This window comes from Coccomyxa subellipsoidea (genome assembly GCF_000258705.1).
Source record: "Coccomyxa subellipsoidea C-169, whole genome shotgun sequence".
NCBI classification, from domain to species: domain Eukaryota; kingdom Viridiplantae; phylum Chlorophyta; class Trebouxiophyceae; family Coccomyxaceae; genus Coccomyxa; species Coccomyxa subellipsoidea.
This window is the reverse complement of record NW_005178023.1, coordinates 828683-846819: the sequence shown is the minus strand read 5'-3', so window position 1 is coordinate 846819 and position 18137 is coordinate 828683. Positions and strand designations below refer to the sequence as shown.

At 53.3% G+C, this 18137-nt stretch overlaps 4 protein-coding genes across 4 annotated transcripts; 1 reads left to right on the top strand and 3 right to left on the bottom strand.

Annotated features, from left to right (window-relative positions):
* Positions 1-1058: 1058 nt before the first annotated feature.
* On the top strand, positions 1059-2081 carry COCSUDRAFT_20013 (TLD-domain-containing protein; the record flags this gene model as incomplete). Its single annotated transcript, XM_005643643.1, has 3 exons — positions 1059-1207; positions 1359-1494; positions 1845-2081. 3 exons carry the CDS (start codon positions 1059-1061, stop codon positions 2079-2081), a joined length of 522 nt encoding a protein of 173 aa, XP_005643700.1.
* A 969-nt stretch (positions 2082-3050) lies between these two features.
* COCSUDRAFT_59638 (hypothetical protein) lies at positions 3051-6589 on the bottom strand (the record flags this gene model as incomplete). Its single annotated transcript, XM_005643642.1, has 9 exons — positions 3051-3065; positions 3542-3775; positions 4168-4380; positions 4609-4686; positions 4891-5051; positions 5406-5586; positions 5815-6042; positions 6175-6263; positions 6520-6589. The coding sequence occupies 9 exons, from the start codon at positions 6587-6589 to the stop codon at positions 3051-3053; spliced, it is 1269 nt and encodes a 422-aa protein (XP_005643699.1).
* A 1018-nt stretch (positions 6590-7607) lies between these two features.
* COCSUDRAFT_59637 (hypothetical protein) lies at positions 7608-9055 on the bottom strand (the record flags this gene model as incomplete). Its single annotated transcript, XM_005643641.1, has 4 exons — positions 7608-7811; positions 8213-8334; positions 8591-8735; positions 8885-9055. The coding sequence occupies 4 exons, from the start codon at positions 9053-9055 to the stop codon at positions 7608-7610; spliced, it is 642 nt and encodes a 213-aa protein (XP_005643698.1).
* Positions 9056-11759: 2704 nt separating this feature from the next.
* Positions 11760-17310, bottom strand: COCSUDRAFT_20093 (hypothetical protein; the record flags this gene model as incomplete). Its single annotated transcript, XM_005643640.1, has 14 exons — positions 11760-11968; positions 12304-12399; positions 12539-12540; positions 12710-12841; positions 13191-13402; positions 13801-14012; positions 14496-14583; positions 14909-15075; positions 15479-15638; positions 15915-16055; positions 16344-16515; positions 16606-16788; positions 16924-17015; positions 17185-17310. Coding segments are annotated over 14 exons (1992 nt in total), but the record flags the coding sequence as incomplete, so codon positions are not given.
* Positions 17311-18137: the final 827 nt, after the last annotated feature.

Below are 18137 nucleotides of genomic sequence, written 5' to 3'. Positions count from 1 at the left end.
GCTGCAAGCCTGTGCATATATACTAGTATCATACTGATGCCCCGGCTAGCCGGGAGCGCTGCAGACGGACCTGTGTATGCCCTATGGCCCTCTGGGCTCTGGGTTCGCCACTCACAAAGATTATTATTATTGCAGAAGTTATTATTATTACTTATTGCAGAAGTTGTGTCCACCTGGCAGAAATTCCTGGCTTCCTGGGGTGCTTCCGGGTGATTGCCCTCACGTACTTCTTAGTAAGCGCAAAGAAGAACAGAATGCATTAAGGACCCACGTTCGGGATGCCCAACGTACAACCTTGGCCTTTGTCGTAATGAAATGAGCAGCATCACAGGACCTTTGCTGCTGCCTCATTACGCAACAGGTCCCTTTGACTGGGCAAACACAGTGACGTCGAGCATGCGTAGTGGTGCCTTGCAGCTACTCTCCCAGCCGTTTACCGCTGTCAGCGAGTTCTTGCACCAAAACGAGGCACAATCAGATCCGGGTCACATGGGCTGCGTGCACCCAGGGCGTGCACACAACTCTGTGATCGACGACGAGGGATACGTCATAACAGAATGGAAAAGAGCAGGGGCCAGTGCTCAGACGAGACCACAGCATTTAGATAGTGCGCACATTGTCAATCACAATCCCGCAGGAGTGCCGTACACACAGCAGCGAGACGGTGCCCATATTCTGAGCAGTTGGACTGACCAAAATCTAGCAAGCTCCAGCTCTTCACCAGAAGAGGAGGTTGAACCGACGCCACTTTGTGATGGTAAGAATTGACCACAGATGCTATATGCTCCTCACGGACAGTACTAGTATTTTCAAAGTGCATGCCTTTTCCTACTATACCTTTGAAAGTCTTGTCCTTCGATGTTGCTCTCATCGAGGTGATGTTCTACCATTGAAACGCTATTTTGAGAATTATTATTAGCCCAATGGAGCTTACCCTTGGCCTAGGGGAATACTTGAGGTCTACTGTCATAAGGCCCTGCCTCGAGTGCTAAGGAGTGTTGGATCACAACCTGCAACGCATGGGAATGACTGAATAATGTTCTCGTGCAGGCGACTTCATGCCAGAGCTTGATGAGGAGTCAGCGCTGCTGTCAGACCAGGATGTGAGGGCCCTTGTGCTGGCGCTGCCCCTGAGACACCGCTGGCGACGATGGAACCTCTTGTACAGCACAGCACGAGACGGCATCAGCCTGCAGACCTTGTACAGGTCAGCTCCTGCTGACATCTCACACAAGCCGGCTGTCACCCTCTCGCAACATGACTTTGCTGCAGTGCTCCTCTCATGATTGCACCCATGTGCATCGTGTACAGGTTCCTATCATGTGTGTCTGAAGAGGTAGGGATGGCTTTGTGTATAGGCGATCCGAGGTGGGGCCGAGCATTCTGGTGGTGAGGGACCGCAATCAGCACGTGTTTGGCTGCTTCACAACTGAGAGCTGGCGAGTTGCGCCGCGGTACTACGGCACTGGGGAGTGCTTTGTCTTCCAGCTCCAGGTGATGATCACATTGCGCAATTGAGTCCACACTGGCATGCACGTTGCCGTCCTTGTACTGCTGTGCGCGGCCATCTTGCTGTGCCCCCCTGCCCATTTGTGTCTGCTGCCCATCAGTCTATTCAAAGAGCACTCTCAGTGATTTCCAGAACATCTCCATCGAGGTCGGTAAATGCTGTGCCTGTGTCTTGCTGTCTGAAAGGAGCATGGGAGGCCGCCACTATCGCGAAGTAAACAACACAGGGGAGTGCCTGCAGGAATCACAACCACAAGTGACAATGCAGACCACTAGACAATCACACACTCCATTAGTCATCAGAGCCCTGACGTACTGTGGGATTTCCGGTGCAGCCCAAGGCGGTGATGTGGCCGTGGCATCAGAAGCGGATGGCGGTGGCGCGCAACGATTTCTTCCAGTTTGGCCGGGGGGACTGCCTGGCGCTGGGGGGCGCGCCGCACTACGCGCTGTGCCTGAATGGGGATCTGGAGTTTGGCAGCAGCGGTGACAGCGACACTTTCGGCAGCCCCTGCCTGGCCAGCAGCGAGGAGTTTGAGATCGGGCGCCTGGAGCTCTGGGGCCTCGTGTGATCAGTAGTGGCTGTGTCTGCACCGGCCCAGAGCCTGTGCCCTGTATGTATGCATCATTTCTGTCCAAATTGCGTGGTGTTCTGGTTGCTCTGTAGGTGGGGGCAGCGGTGCTGCTGTTGCCTCGTGATCTGAAACAGTGAGTGGCGTGAATCTCAAGAACTCCACGAGGTTCAAAGAAGCCTCATAAGACACCTCAATGATTAAGACTGGAGCTCTGAGGGCTCTTGTGATCATTGCCATGCTGCTGTACCGGCTGGAACCGTGGGCTGTATCGGTCTTGTGTATATGAATTAAATTATCTATCTTCATGGCCTGGATGCACACGTGTAAGGTGCAGCAATGATTGCGTCTTGGGCTGCTCCAAAGCGTCTAAAGGCTTCAAGAAAGATGCTGAACATAGGGAACCCCAAGAAATCCCAAGAGGATGAGACAGAACTTGATATCCTGGTAGCCGAAATGCAAGGAGCTCGAGTGCACTGTTTAAGTACGTGGTGTTCATGTCTTGCAAGGCAGTAATCATTTCAACAACTTGCCTGGTAAGTCTTGCCAAGCTTGCCAACTTAAGTACAGGAGTTTGCCAATTTGCTGGTGCCAGCGAGATAGGTATATTGATGCATGTGTCGGTGATCATTCTGAAGTCATGTCACCCTTGATCCGATGAAGCAGGTCGTACATGCGAGCATTCGACATCTTCTGAAAGGGCCCTGGGCACGTCCAAGGACACTCTGCCAAGCATGCCAAACAAATCATGTAACCAAGTCGTGACAGTGTCTGCCACAATCATTGCAAAATTCTAATTCGAGGATCCAGACACATCCGGTCTGTTATACCTTCATGATTTCTGTGCATGTGATGTGATGAGTGTCGACACGTCTGAAGGCAAGCTCTGTTCTGATTTGCTTACAAGCTTGCAAACTGGTCCAACTGAAAACACAGCCAGTATCATCATCAAAGGGGACAGGGATTCCTTTACGGGTGCCGCGACTGACCCCACATCAAGCATCCCAGATTATGCCTACTTAGCCAGACTGCTTCTCATTTCAGAATCCTCATCCATTGCTTCCTTCCGGCATCCGCGCTGGGCTCATTGCATCGGTGGCATTCCCCCCGCCGTCTGAGGGAACAGCTTGGCCATCTTCTCAAACACCTGCACTTCGTACGCGAGATTTTGCTTTTCAGGCCATTACAATTGATAGCGAGCAGTGAGGTCAACGAATCGCAAGATGTGAATGTCAGCAATTATCTCCCCAGCTTCCAACATCACAAATGTGAAAACTGACAAGAAACAATGACTCTGTAATAAGATACTGCTTGCAGCCAACGCACAACCAAACCTATCGACAAACTGGTTGCATGCTCGCAATTTTCCTTGTGTCTTCACTTGTGCCCCAGCGTCCGCTCCAGATCAAAGAGACAGACTCCTAGAACAAGGGGAAGTGGCAGTGGCAGGGTGGGCGCACCAGCATGACGTCTGGGTCGTCCTGGTAGTTCATAATGGCGAGGGGGTTGGACTGGGACTCCATGATGGCCTGCATGACCTTGGGCTTCTGAAAGGCGGCTGCCAGTTCTGGCTCGGCCATGATCTTGTTGATGACCTCGCTGGGGCTCAGGCCCAGCGTCTCCAGCTGCTTGTTCATCTCGCTGCTGTCCATGTCCTTCATCATGCTCATCATGTTCGGGTCCAGGTTCATGCCCTGCAAGCATTCGCGATACAGACAGAACCCGTCAGAACAGCACCAGGAAATGCAGCTAGCTTCAACAAATGAACAGTCTCGCCTTGGTCCCATGACCAACGAAATACAGTGAGACACTCAGCCAGTTACAAGTCCTGTTGAAGTAAGCCAAAAAAATTTGGCTATTCTCAAGGATGAACACTCCCACCCCAACAACTCCGGCATGACCAACTGCTTCCCGCCAGAAAAGGCTCAGCATGTCGGCCAATCAGCAGTCCTGCATGCAGCCCGTCTGCTGACTGTGGCACCACAACGAGCATGCAGATGACTGCCGCACTGTTAAGTGCAGTATCGCCGCAATGAAATTCAAATTCATATTTCCTATCAAAGCTCAAATTTCGATTGTTCGTCACCTGCTGCTCCATCATGGCCTCGAGCTGCTTGCGGTACTCGGGGTTCTGCAGCATCCACTCAAAGGTCTGCGGGTTGCGCATGGGCTCCGGCAGGTACTTGTACAGCAGCTGCTGCATGTTGGGGTCCTTGAAGAATTGGTCCAGCAGGTCCACTGTGAACTTGCTGCCCCCGCCCTCCGAGCTCGCCCCCGCCTGGGACCCCTCACCCACCACCTGCCAGTTGTGCAGTGTATGTGTCATGTGTGATGCATGGGATCAATGTTGAGGCCAGCAAGAAATACCCAAACTGTCTCCTGACAAATGGAAGCAGGTGCACAGATTAGATTTTTGATCTTAGCAGCTGCATAAGTGGTATTGCCCAGAAGCTTATACATGCGGCGATGCAGACTGGGAGGACTTTGTTTTATGAGGAATTTCCTCGGCATGCCAGTCATAACTCACCTCTGCTTGCCTGACGTCGCCGGCTACGGCGTTGGCACCATTGGATTCGCTCGTGCTCGCCTCCTCCTCATCCTCATCCTGCAACAACCATGCTTGTCTCAGCTTCCATGAGACACCCGCAAGCAGTTGCTCCACTTGAGCTCCACCACCGCTTGCTCTGTCCTCCACTCATGTTCCCATGTACACAGCACACCCCGGCCGACCAACAGAGCAATGCCTGGGCGCGCCACAAGTACTGTTAGGTCAGTCCATGCTCCCGAAGTCTTCGAGAAAGGGGCGCACCACGTCTTTGAAGGCAGCGCGTTTGGGTTTGTCGGCGCGCCGTCTGCCAGAGCTCTGCGCCTTCAGTTCCTCGAAGCGCGCGCCCCTCGGCGGCTCCGCGCTGGAACCCGTGGCCGCCTCGCCTGCCGCCGCCCTGTCTGCTGCCGCCGCCGGCTGACGGTCTGCATGGACCAGCCCAGATGCAAAGACCAGCAAATTGGGTTGTATTCTACTGAGTGTACTTTGTTTTAAGCAATTGAGTCAGGCTGTCATCATTTGCACGACCCAGAAAACTTCCATTTCCTGCTATGTGAGATGCAAGACCCCTGCCAAGTCCAACCTTCCTTGAGCAGCTGGCAATCGCTGCAGACCCAATGCCTGCTGTCTGCTATGAGGGAAGTGTCTATGCTTGCTGCTGGCTGCACTGGCTGCCATCTGAGGAGGTAAGCAGGATGCTTGCTGCTGGCATACAACGCACAGTAGTGCATGAGGAAAGGTACAGAGCATGAGGAAGGTGGAGGGCTGGTGAGTCTCACCCACTGCCTTGGCGGTGGTGTCAAATGTCTGGCCGCTTGCAGGGCCGCTGCTGCCAAAGCCAGGCGGCATGGGTGGGAAGCCAAAGCCGGGAGCACCACCGCCGTTCATGTTTGGGAAGGGCGGCGGAGCCCCCGGTGCACCACCACCCTTCCCCCCCTGGTTCATGGCCTGCTCCATTGCCTGCAGAAATTAGCACAAGCTACAAGTGCTCACCAATGGTAGACATTGTTGTCCTTAAGAGCGCAAATGAAGAATGGAGGATAAACAGCAGCAGTGAAAGTTCAGTAGATCACCGTAGGGCAAGGAAAGCAAAAGAGACAGCCAGTGGGGGCCCACAGATTAGTCTGGACAGTGGCGATTGTTGCAATACTGGACAAATCTATGCTTGAAAAGGGGTGCAGCGCTCACCCAGCTCATCATGCGGGCCTGCGCGGCCTGGGGGTTCTGCATGAAGCTGGTGACTTTGGTGTAGATCGTGGCGAGCACGGCGCCGATGGCGATCCAGATGAATGGACCAAACCAGCTGCCGCCAGATCTGGCCTCCTGCTGGGGCGCCGGGTAGGGCGGATAGGAGGGGTAGCCCTGGTAGTACTGCTGCTGTGGGTACATGGGTGGAGGCCCCGGGTAGCCAGGCTGCTGTGTTTGCATGCATCTAATGTCAGATTCCCCCCTCATTGATGCTATCTCATTAGTGGCCTTAGCTTGATGCTGATCTAAGCCTGTCCAAAGGTAAGAGATCTCTGGAATCAAAAGCTTGCGTGTCCTCACCTCATCTCCAGTCTGAACCTCGGGCATGGAGGTGCTCTGATCGGCTGTGTACTGCTGCTCCTCGAAGCGGTACCCACGGTCATCTTTGCCTGGCAACCCAAGACTCCAGCTTAATTTACGATTAAAGCAGCGACGGTCGAGCGCTACTAAGAGACATCTCAAAGAACATTGACGTCACAATGAAATCTTGCTTGTCCACAAGTTGGCCTGTGAATGGATATTTAATATGTCCGTTCACTGCCATCGTACATCATTCCGTACTATGCTGTCCACTTGAAACGCAAATCCCCCAGTCAAATCGAACTGTTCACTGGGGTGCTCACCTTTAGCTGCCCTCAACGAAACCTGTGACCTCCTCAAGGATGGTGCATGTTTCTGTGTACAAGCTGTCCTCCGATGCAGCCGTGTGGGGCATCTCACTATGCATATGTTAGTCTGAGCTTTTCCAAGGATCATCATAGTTGGATTTTATCCACAATCAAGTGCCGCGCTTTACAGAAAGTGAAGCCCCCAGCGGCTGATGGAGGACAGCTCAGGCTGAGATAGAGTTCCCGTAGAATTCCGCAGATTTACGGTTTCTGGTACTTAGAAATTCCCTAGGGACAGCTAACCAGTGTTTTTTTAGTGGCGGTATACCGTCAATGTGTCGGAATTAAAATAATTCGGGCCAAAAATGGGGCGGAAGGAAATGTTTGGGGCGGGCGAAGCCCGCCACAAATGGCGGACGAAAAAAAATTGCACCGACTCCAAACCGCCAATTTCGCCCGATATTCGGGTTTTAGAGCGATTAAACCAGGGAAAACCTGTTTTCGCCAGGGTTTTTACCCGGCGGAATGGCGGACAACGATAAATTCGGCCTTGCTAAACCGCCTCGTGGCGGAATTTAAAACTACCCTAGGAAAAACATCTGCCGCAGATCAGGCTAGTTAGCTGTAGCCTGATCTGGCCTTCCTTTCTTTACCCCAACACATATCACTTTCTTGGATCGGCAAGGAGGTGATCGAATAGACAGGGAACAGCAAATTACTTTCCCAACGGGGCTTTCAATGTGGGTTGGTTGAATTGGGTTGATTCTTTAAACTGATCAGGAAAGAGAATCTTTGAGATCTTGGGGTGTGGCTCTCAGGAAGCTGAGCTCCTGATAACTGCTGCTCCACTTCCAGACACAGGACCACCTGGAAGCTCCTAAGTCAAGCCCAACCCCTAGCATGCTTCCTGCCATGAAGTTGATTAGAACAGACGCAAGCCGTAGGCCGGCTGGCCAGCTGTGCTGTGTTTAACCTTCTGAGACAAGAGATCAAACTGTTAGGTTGTTTTCCACTTGCAAGCCCTCTGATGCCGCTGTCCAATGCGACTGTCAACATACTCCGCGGTATTGCGATCTAGATCTGCCATTTTGTGCACATGCATCCGGTCTGAAGGGCATTCCCCAACTAGCCGATAGTCCCAACGCTTGGGCTGCTGGCGCTCGGTGTCTGCGCGTATGACGGCCCCTGCGTGGGCCCCTGCGGTGGTGGCGGTGGCGGAGGGGGAATTGCCGGTGGCGGCGGTGGGGGGACTGCGGGGGGCGGCGACGGCGGCGGCGAGGGTGGGGGAGATGTGTAGGGCGGCGGCGGCGCCAATCGCGGTCCTTCTGCCTGCATGCCATGCCGGGAACCAGAAATGGGACACTTTTCTGGATCGGATCAGGTTTTGGGATTCCAGGAACTCATATCAGATCAAACTCAGAAACTCATGGATCGCTTAGATGTTCAGCTGCATTTCCAGCAACTTCAGCTGGCGGCTGCAGACTTTCTTCTATCAGGCACGCTCCCCAGTCCGGATAGGGACGGTGCATCTGCAGATCAGCGGAATTTTACCCGCCACATGCCGTGCCCTTTATCGCACATGCGAAATTTGAAGATTCTATTGAAAATCATTGTCGCAGCACTGGTCACCCAGCAAGCTGCATGTGCATGCTTGCGTCCGATACTGTGTCGACTGGGATTTGCTCCTGGCTGGGTCACGCGCATTTATCTGCAGCATGGGCTCAACTCACCGGTGGTGGCGGCACAGAAGGAGGGGAAGGCGGCGGCGGGGGAGGAGGGCTGCTGGGCGGCTGCTGTGAGCTGCGAGCAGGTGCTGGATGGGGTGAGGCAGGGGTGGACTCCTGGGGTAGCCCTGTTGTCACACCGCCGGATTGTTACACATACAAATTTCGACGGGCTTGGCTCATGAAAGGCTCAGCTACGATACAGACCAGGGAGCTTATAGCTCTCCAGGCATCAACTTCAGCCGGGGTGCTAGATTCTGCATATGTACTTATCAGGCCTAAGGCTTCGGATAACCTCTTGAAGGGGGCAACCTAATACATGATGTGCAAAAGAGGGATGCTTGAAGACATCCTACATACACTAAAAGGTGGCATCTGTGACACCTGTGGTGAGGTTGAAGGCCGGGGCCGACAGCACAGGAGGCGCAGCCGACGGCGTAGGGGTGAATTCTGGCAGTGGCGGCCGCGCGGGCAGCGCCGGCACCGGGCCGCTGACTGCGGAAAGGGGCGGGCTGGGGGATTGGACAACCTGCTGCACAAGATCCCTTTCATATTTTGGAAAGCCCCATACAGTGCATGATGCGCCAAAAACTTGCCTGATCGTATGTACTGCGATGCCCTTTCCAGCGCTCGCAACAGAGCGTCCAGCCAACCTGCCATAGTGTGGACTACACGGACATGACATGGCAGGATTCTGGGGATTTTGTGGATCTTGAGTCTCCCGTCTGTCTGTCTGGGGGAACGCGCCTCATATGCCGGTGGCAGCTGAGAGACTAAGGACACCAGAGGGGCGGCGCCCGCATCCTGAGAGCCCGCGCCAGTCAAGTTCCCCTGGTGTGCTGCAGCCATGGCAAAGACTTGTGATCAGTAGCTGCGGCTCCCACAATGTGCAATGCTCCCTTCTGCAATTGCACAGAGCTGATGTACACACAAATACTATAGGTAAGGATCCTTCAGAAAAATGACAGGTGACTGTTAAGACATTTCAAGAAGCCGAAGCTCAGTGTCTCACCTTGGGAGGGAGGGGAAGGCAGCTTGGGTGAAGGCGGCAGCGGAGGACTGGGCAAGGGAGGTGGAGATGGCGATCTCCCTGCAACAGAGAGACAACTGTAAGATAGAGCTCTCAAACTGCCTCAGTGAGAGTTGCAGTACAGTCCATAGAGAATTTATCCATCCCCTGGGGTGAGAAAGTAGCTGACATTTTCTAAATAATTTATGGGAACCCAGATTGAGCACCTGCAGGTGGTGATGGTGGCGGGGCTGGGGGCAATCCCACATTAAGTGTACCAGCTCCAGCTGATATGTCTCCAGCTCCTACCTGCCCCTGCACTCGTGCACAGGCGAGCACTAGAGCTGCCACGATACACCACACCATCCTGCTCGATGGGTAGCTTCGAGCGACAGTGAGAGATGGTCTCGATCTGGCCCTCATCGGACAAGGCACCCGTCAGCAGTGTGATCCTTGGACGACAGAAACAAGGTCATGGCGACGGGATGAAGTTCCGTAGGACTGTGGACAACATTCAGGGTGGGATAGATATCATCGAGAAAGGCATCGACGGAGAATTGCGATCACAATCGGTGCATCAGATTCAGGGTGGTCAGAAATCCTGCACCCGTCGGTTGCCTGATCAAGTCCATGTCACCACCCATAATTGCATGCTTTCCATAAGTCAACAACAATTTCGAAATTCAAGAGTTACATCCCTACAGATATTATACAGTGTCAAACATATGTACTTTGTAACCTACAGAGCTGTGCTCGATTCAGAGTGCACCAATGCTTTGATGCATGCACCAGCCCCGGAGGAATATGACACGTTCTGTAACTAGTTCAGACTACGGCTGTTTATTGATCATTGGGGTGCGTTCAGTGTTAACTGATTTTCCATGCATGATCAAGCATGCATTGTGACAGCCGCAAGCACCCAGTTGATCAAGGGCTGTAGAGCTTGCTCCAGCCCGGCACTGACATTAGGCCGTGCTCCGCAGTCGCATACTCCTTCCGCAGCTGCGTGCGCTGCTCGGCGCTCATTGCCGTGAGCTTTCGCGCCATGGCTGCCACATCAGCGCCCTTCCAGGCTGCCAGAGACTCCAGCTCCGACATGATCCTGCTCACCTCTGCCCCGTTGGCAGTTGGTGAGTCACCTGCATTTTAGCGCACGGACCAGTCAGCATCCATGTTGTCAGGAGCTGTACAACCGAGAACTTAGTCAATGTCAGAGCACTTTTGTAGCTGGAAGAGTGTTTGCACAATGCTTGACAGATGATCTGCAAAGCTCAGAGATTGAGACACTTGTCAGATGCAGCATTTGACAGGATTATCCCACCTCCGTATTTCTGCAACCGCTTGTTGGCCTGAGCAGCAGTCAATCCGCTGGGGCCGGGGGAACCGCCGAGCGCGGCAGTGGTGAAGGCGGCCGGCTCTGGAGGCTCCTCTTCCAGCTCTTTGGCGTGCTTCAGCTCTGCGCTGCGCGCCAAAAGCCGGTCCCTCTTGGTGCCCCCGAGCAGCCGGTCATGCGCGTGAATCCCCATCGCACCCATCTTCTGTTGGCCGGCCCACAGCACACAAAATCTTGATCTTTGCTACTTTTTGCCCCACAGCACACAAAATTTTCATATTTGGTCTTTGCCTCAAGGAGGAAGCTTCCTTCCATGCGTTATGTTGATGCCAGTACTACACAAGAGCAGCCAGCTGACAGCAAGATTATACCTCAACAGGAGGACACGCTCCAGCAGATCTGGACTCTATGTGCCAAGGACACTCAGCCAAAGGAGTCACCTTGGTGATTGATTTCTGTCAAAGCATTTCTTTCAGGCATTTGACACGCTTCGCAAGGCATCCTGGCAAATAGATAAAGGGGTGATGACTTGCCTGGAGCACAAGAATGCAAGGGTGGACGTGAAAGTGAGCCAGGTGTCAGTGCGACTGGAAGAGCACAAAGGCTATGGATTATTAGGATTCAAGAGCATGTCAAGGGAGCGCACATTCAGCTGGTCCAGCTCGCAGTCTTCCACAGGCAGAGGAGCAGCGGAGCCACCCTCCTCTTCCTGCAGCCCCAGGGCCTCGGCTTGTATGCGCTGCGCCAGCTGCTGCAGTCCTGCGTCCTCCACCTTGATCTCATCCACAACCTCTGCTGCTGCCTCGTCCGGCGCTCCCCGGACACCCGCATTCTCCCCAGCACCTTCAAGGGAGATACAGGTGTTACCTCATCCAGTCCACTCCGGGCCGGTCTGTATTTTTTAACAGCATTTCAAGGAAAGTAAGGAAGGTGGAAGCACTCTCTCATCTCCGTGCTACAGGCCATTGCTCTGCCGTGCTGCTGGCTTTCCACTTGAAATATGGTCCACACGGAGATTCTCATACACACGTGTATCAGCCCAGACATATCCGATCAAACCTGCAGTGGACAATTGCTGCATGCAGTAGTAATTTCCAGCCAGTCCGCCAAATGCGTTTCAGAGATACCCGCGACAAAGCAGTCATGCCAGTCATGCCTACCAGCATTGCTGTATGGCCTTCCAAGTCCCCTCTCAGCCAATAGCCAGCAAATTATGGCGGTTGCATGCACACACACTCTGCATGCATGAAGGAGAGAGGGGCGTTACCCATGTCTGCCGGGTCGCACTGCTGGATGCGGTAGCGTGTGGGCTGCCGCTCCTGGTCAAAAATGTCATGCGCGTTGACTTTGTCGGCCGTCTCCCTGAACAGGTTGGTGATGCCAAACAGCTCCCCCTTGTTCCCCTTATCGCCCTGAACACCTGTGCACAAGTGCCCCACCTCAACAGTCAGTTCATTGCAGATCGTCTTGATCATCGCTTCCATCCAAACTAGGGCTGATCTGATGCTCAATTCTCACCCCGAGAGGCAGCAAACAGCTGACCAAACACTTGAAACAGAATCGTTTGCACGAACAAGATCATCTATGCCATGCATTGAGATCTTGAGATGACAAAAGAGCTGCTCCGGATGCCGTTAGCTGTTGCAGAATGGCCTCAGTGGACTAGTGCCTGCCAGAGCGAGGGCAGTGCAATACAGGTCTATGAAATGGCAGCTTGAGGAGAGGCAGGAATGCATGCCAGAGGGGATGGTTCACCGTAGAAGTAGCGCGTCTCCTTGCTGCCCTCAGTGGCCACAGCGGACTGCTGCTGCTTGTACACCTGGCGCGTATAAATCATCTCCTCCAGCGTGCCTGCAACAAAGCCATGATTTCATCACCATTTCTTTGGGAGGCATGACTGGGAGGACCAAGTCCTTGCAAGTGGTTACAGGGGTTCAGGGTACTTGGGTTCAACGTATTGCAGGTTCAGGGGTGAGTAAAGAAAGAGGACGCCTGCTCCTTGGCGTTCTTTCAAGTTGCCACATGACACTGGGGTGGGAAATTGCATGCAATCGCAGGACCCCTCAGGTGCCAACTTGACCTGCTACAGATGAGACTACATGATAGGAAAGGCGGAAATGCAAAGACAGGCCTGGCTGGGGCATAGAAGCACTCAGATTACTGGGTATGAAAATGCATGCCTGCAGCGATGAGGCGATAGACTGCGACGTCGCGGCGCTGGCCGATCCGGAAGGCCCGGTCCTGCGCCTGCAGATCGTGGCTGGGATTCCACGACGGGTCGATGATCACCACCCTGCATGCGACAGCAGCCAGCTCAATGAGCGTCATAGACAGCGGAACACTAACTTAGACCTCCCTTCTGCCCGCATGCAGTCATTGCAATGTTACTGACAGCAGCAGGATCCTGGCGTACAGCGTGAGGTCTTGCAGTGCCCCTTATAATTTCTTCTCACATAATGCAAGGTTCCTGTTGCTGCCAGCATCACTTTCCTGATACCCTCAAGCTGCACCATGCAGGATGTCTCACACTTTGGCAGGAACAGAAACATCGGTACATTGCACGGTACACTATTCCATGGTCTTTTTCAGAGCATGTCCAGGAATCCCAGTAACTTAGACAAATCATTGGAATTCGAGCTCACTTGTTGGCGGCGGTGAGGTTGAGGCCCAGGCCGCCGGCGGTGGTGGAGATGAGGAAGAGGAACACTGAGGGGGACTGGTTGAACCCGTCGCAGAGGGCCTGCCGCTCCTCGCGTTTGGTGGAGCCGTCCAGGCGCGCGTAGTTGTAGCCGGCCCTCACCAGCAGCTGCTCTATAATATTTAACATTTTCACGCTGTGCGAAAAAAGCAGCACCTGCGCGCATGCTGCCCCATCACCTCTAGTGGTGCGTTGCCATGCTTTGCGCCATTCATCCGTGGTCTTCAAGATGTGTACTGTGAGGGTTTGATAAGGTAACAAAGCGCATCTCTGTAGCATTGCATGGCTGCAATTCGCTGCGATTCATGGCATTATTTGATCGTGTATGCAGGCTCGCAAATGCACAATGCCTCATTTCTCCTCCTATGCAGTCCATACTGGTGTCTTCAACATTCACCAGCCGGCATTGCCATACCAAGGGGACCAGCGCCTGTTTCACGAGAGAAAAGTGCAAATGAGAGGGCTTTCCCCCGTGGCCGGAATTCACCAAGGGTGTCTGAATCCAAGCTTATCATGAAATTAAATAATAGAGACATATAGGGCCGGGGCAGCACCTTGTTGTTGCCGGCGGAGGACCAGAGCTGCAGCAGCTGCTCGAGGGCGGCCATCTTGCCGCAGTGCGCGCTGCTGGACACATGCAGCCAATTCCGGTCCAGGGTGTCCCCCCCGGCCGCCTCCAGGTCCTCTCCAAACACCATCTGCGCCAGCTCCCTCGCGCGCGGCAGCGCCCACTCGTCCTCTGTCACCGCCCTGTCCGCTGGGTCCACTGCGCGGCCACAATAGCAGTTCATCTTTTATATTTAAAGTACATTGGGGGAGACTGCAAACTGCAGCGCCCAATCGTCCTCAGTCACCGCCCTGTCCGCCGGAAGGCAGAATGACGTTTTAGTGACTCCTGTATTTGTTCTGGCCAGGCTACAACTGCCGGATCAACTGCGCGGCCCAAGGCAGAAAGACTTTTTAGTGACTCCTGTATTTTGTTTGGCCAGGCAACAACCTCGCTTTCGTCCTTCAGAAATAATCCCAGAGGGGCCTATCATTCAGATCGATTGACGTCAAGCTGCCGAATGAACATCATGAGTCGGAAGTGGAGCGTACTCTTGCAAACACAGTGAATGCACACCACAAAGACACGGGCACTGAGCGACAGACTGCAGTGAGTGTGCAGATGGAGGTGGTGAAGGATAGTGAGTCTAGACACAACATGCTGTGGATTTGGTATAAGATTATTACAAGCAGTAGATGTTACCCTTGATGAGTTCCAGGTGGTTGGCGATCTTCTGCAGGATGGTGAGGCAGGGCAGCACCAGGCAGTAAGGGCAGCGCAGCCGTCCATACTCACACCCATTCGGCCTGTGCCGCTTGCAGCCCTGCATGGCAGGCATGGCCAGGAACGCTGTCAAATCACACCTTCGGTGCAGCCACAATTCAGTCCCTCCCAAGCACACATTCAGCCCTACTCACCAAATGGACGAGTGCAAGCTTAAGAGTGCAAATGGAGTCTCCTGAGCAAGTCACTAGAGAGAGCTGCCAAGCCAAGATTGCTTTCATCAGTGGAGACTTAGTTTCACGAATGGAGGCAGTGTCGATGTTGATACACTTCACTGGGTAATTTGCTCACTGACTGGCCGGTTCACAGCTTCCTCAAAAAGAATGACTCACCTTTGGATTGTCAAATTCGTCATAGATGTTGTCGCAGGTGCAGAGGTGGAAGTGGGGCCACAGCACGCCACCCTGGTCAGGGCAGGCTTCGGTGTAGCAGCACTTGGCGCGCATCTCACCACTGGCGCAGTCGCATGTCTCCTCTGCTCGCACCAGCAGCTGGAAGTCTGGGGTGTTCAGCACCCGCCTGCATGCAACACATTCCTCACTCTATCACCTAATTAAAACAGCTTTAAGTTCATCTCTCGACAGAGATGGCTTGTTGGCAACGTGCCGCGACCCCTCACAAAATGAGGGATAGTCCTGCATCACAGCAAATGGCTCACTTCTCCTTTTACGACGGAAATGGTCAAACAGAAGTGGGTGTGTGGCAAGGTGCTGCGACTGTTTACTTTGGGGGATTACCCTGCACCACAGAAGATATGCGAGATGCAGCATGCGCTTGCTTCAGGCAGCATCAAGATCCCTTCAGAGGCATAGCCTGCATCTGCACCTCTTTCCAAGTGCAAATGCTGCCAGAATTTGCCATGGCAGCACCAGCAGATAAGACTGAAAGGAGGAGGGCATGACTGGGAGCTTGCCTGTAGGCGCGCATCTGCAGGGGTGCAAGCTTGCAGAAGACGATGTTGTCGGTCTTCTTGGGCAGCTGGTCCTTGATGGTGGACTCCTTTGTGCGGCGCAGCAAGAAGCACTTCAGCAGCTTGTCCAGCTGTACCTGCCTCTTCTGAGCCTGCTCCGCACAAACAGCTTTCTGACATGACATGCAGCACTTGAGCGGGACTGAAAGCACGGCATGCCTGCCTCTTCTGAGCCTGCTTGTGCATGCACAGGATTGCAAGATGACATGCAAAACTTCAGCAGGATTGATATCACAGCATGCCTCATCATCTGAGCCTGCTCGTGCACAAATTGACAGGCCAGGTAAGAACCACTGCAATGAGAAGCAGCACCGCTAGTGCAGATGTGAAGACACTGCAAGAAAGAAGTGGGCATGTGCAAAGCCCACCTTGGCCAGCTGCAGATCAGTGCAGTCACGTTTCTGGCCCTGTTTCATGGGATTGACATAGTGCTCCAGGAACTGATCCCACGCTCCCATCTTTAACGGATTTGCCCAGTGCAGCAGGGACCACAGCTCTTGATAGTCATTCTGCGCAGTATGCATGTCACATCAAGACTAGGCTGGTACGCGCATGGATCTTGTATTAAATTCATTACATTCCTGAATTTCATGGATCCGTGAGGCTGCTCTCGCTTTGCATCCTCAGCACAGAGTTTGGACATCTCGATTTGGACTTGGGCTACAACCCACTGGACCCCCACAGCATCGGGCTCTGTAGTAATGGGCGTACAACACTTGCACAGAATCAGAGTCCACTGATGCAGAAATGCATGATGGCGTGGATAAGGCAATCCAACAAGTAAGTTGAGATTTTACCTGCATGGCAGTGCCTGTCAGCCCGTAACGACGCTTTGTGCGCAAGGAAGTGGCTGCCCCATAGGTGCTGATATTGTCGTTCTTTGTGCTCACCCTCTTGTTTTTGAGTTTGTGAGCCTCGTCAAATATGGCAACATGCCAGTCAATCTCCTGCAGTCGGTCGATGTTGATCCTGAACAGCACATATTTGATATCAGCGTGACTTGATGAATCCCCAACAGCTTTGAAACAAAGCAATGTGCATTCCTGCGCGATTCTGTACCTGAATGTGTCATAAGTTGTGAGCATGATTTCTGCCGTCCCATGCAGGATGCTTTGAACAGCTGCTGCCCTGCTTTCAGCAGATCCATGATAGATGCCCACACGGAAGGCACCCCACGTGGAGAACTCTCGTTGCCAGTTTGTCAGCACAGAACTGGGAGCCACAATAAGGATCAGCTTCTGCCTGCATGCAGACAATCAGTTCTTTCAGCATGATACTATATGGAAGCATTGCTGACGGCTTACATGCGCGTAGCCATTCAGACTTGACATGATCAAGTACACATCAAATGGAGGAGGGACTGATGTGAAGGATGACCTGGAATTGGCATCAGCAGGGGCAGGCTGCAGGTCAGCACTTGTGCCGGTCTTGCCGAGAATTGCAGCAACAAAGCCGATGGTCTGCACCGTCTGCAGCAATACCAAACAGCAGATAAAATTGGGGAGCCTTTAACTGCATGTGGCCCTTTCTCCAGTGTACAGGAAAGGAAGACAGATTTTTGCAACATGTCATTGGAAAGAAACGAGCTGTTGATCAATTGACTGTGCTCTGCGTGGTGTCATGCAGATCAGAACCAACCTTGCCAAGGCCCATGTCATCTGCCAGAATGGCACCCTGCTTGAGAGCATACTGCCGGAAAAGGAATTGGATACCCTCTCGCTGGTACTCGCGCAAATACCGGTTTATGCTGCCTGGCACTTTGAGCCTCAAGGAATCCCCTGCAGGCAGACTCTGTAAAGCCTTTTGCTGTGAAGCATTTCACGAGCTGATACTGTTGTTTCTCCTGACAGCACAAGAGAGTAGTTAAACAAATGAAAGGAAGACAAGCAAAGAAAGAAGGACGAGCAAAGACAGGAAGAGAGTGTCGGCATACCGTCATTTGAAGGCGAAAGCAACACCAGAGGCTCATTGGGACCATCAGTGGGAGCATTGGCAAAGTTTGGGGCTGCCTGCGCCTGCACTGAGGCAAGCGCCTCCTCATCACCTGGACAGCAATAAAATTGATACACTAATCATAAGAGACTACCGGAATGCTAGTCAACTAAGATTTTTTCTGACCAGCACCACAAGAAGCCTGACCTTGCGCCTCCCTCAGAGCAGCCTTCCTCCCTCGCTTCTTGGCAGGCGAAGTAGCTGTCTTCCTGTCCTTCCCTGCTGCTCGGTCCCTTTTCCTTCCTGCCGCAGCCTCCTTAGCCTTTGAGTCCCAATCGAACAGATCATCTTCGTCAGATCCTTCAGGTGCCTCACCCCTGCACAGCAAGAACACGTCAAATTTCTCTTCAGCCTGCAGAAGAAGGCAGCATTCTTGGGGCAAGAATTGCAGCGCTTCTTGGCCAGAGAGATCAGCTAACCTGTCAGCCACTGAAGCATGCAGTGCCTCGTGACGGTAGAGGGGATCTTTAGGAGCAGATGCCATGGCAGCAGGCTCCTCATCCTTCAGAGGGCGTTCAGGCTCTGGCTTTCGATTGATCTTCAGAGCCCGCCACTTCCGATCCCATCCCTTTGTACCTGGCAGGCCGCTCCCACCCTGC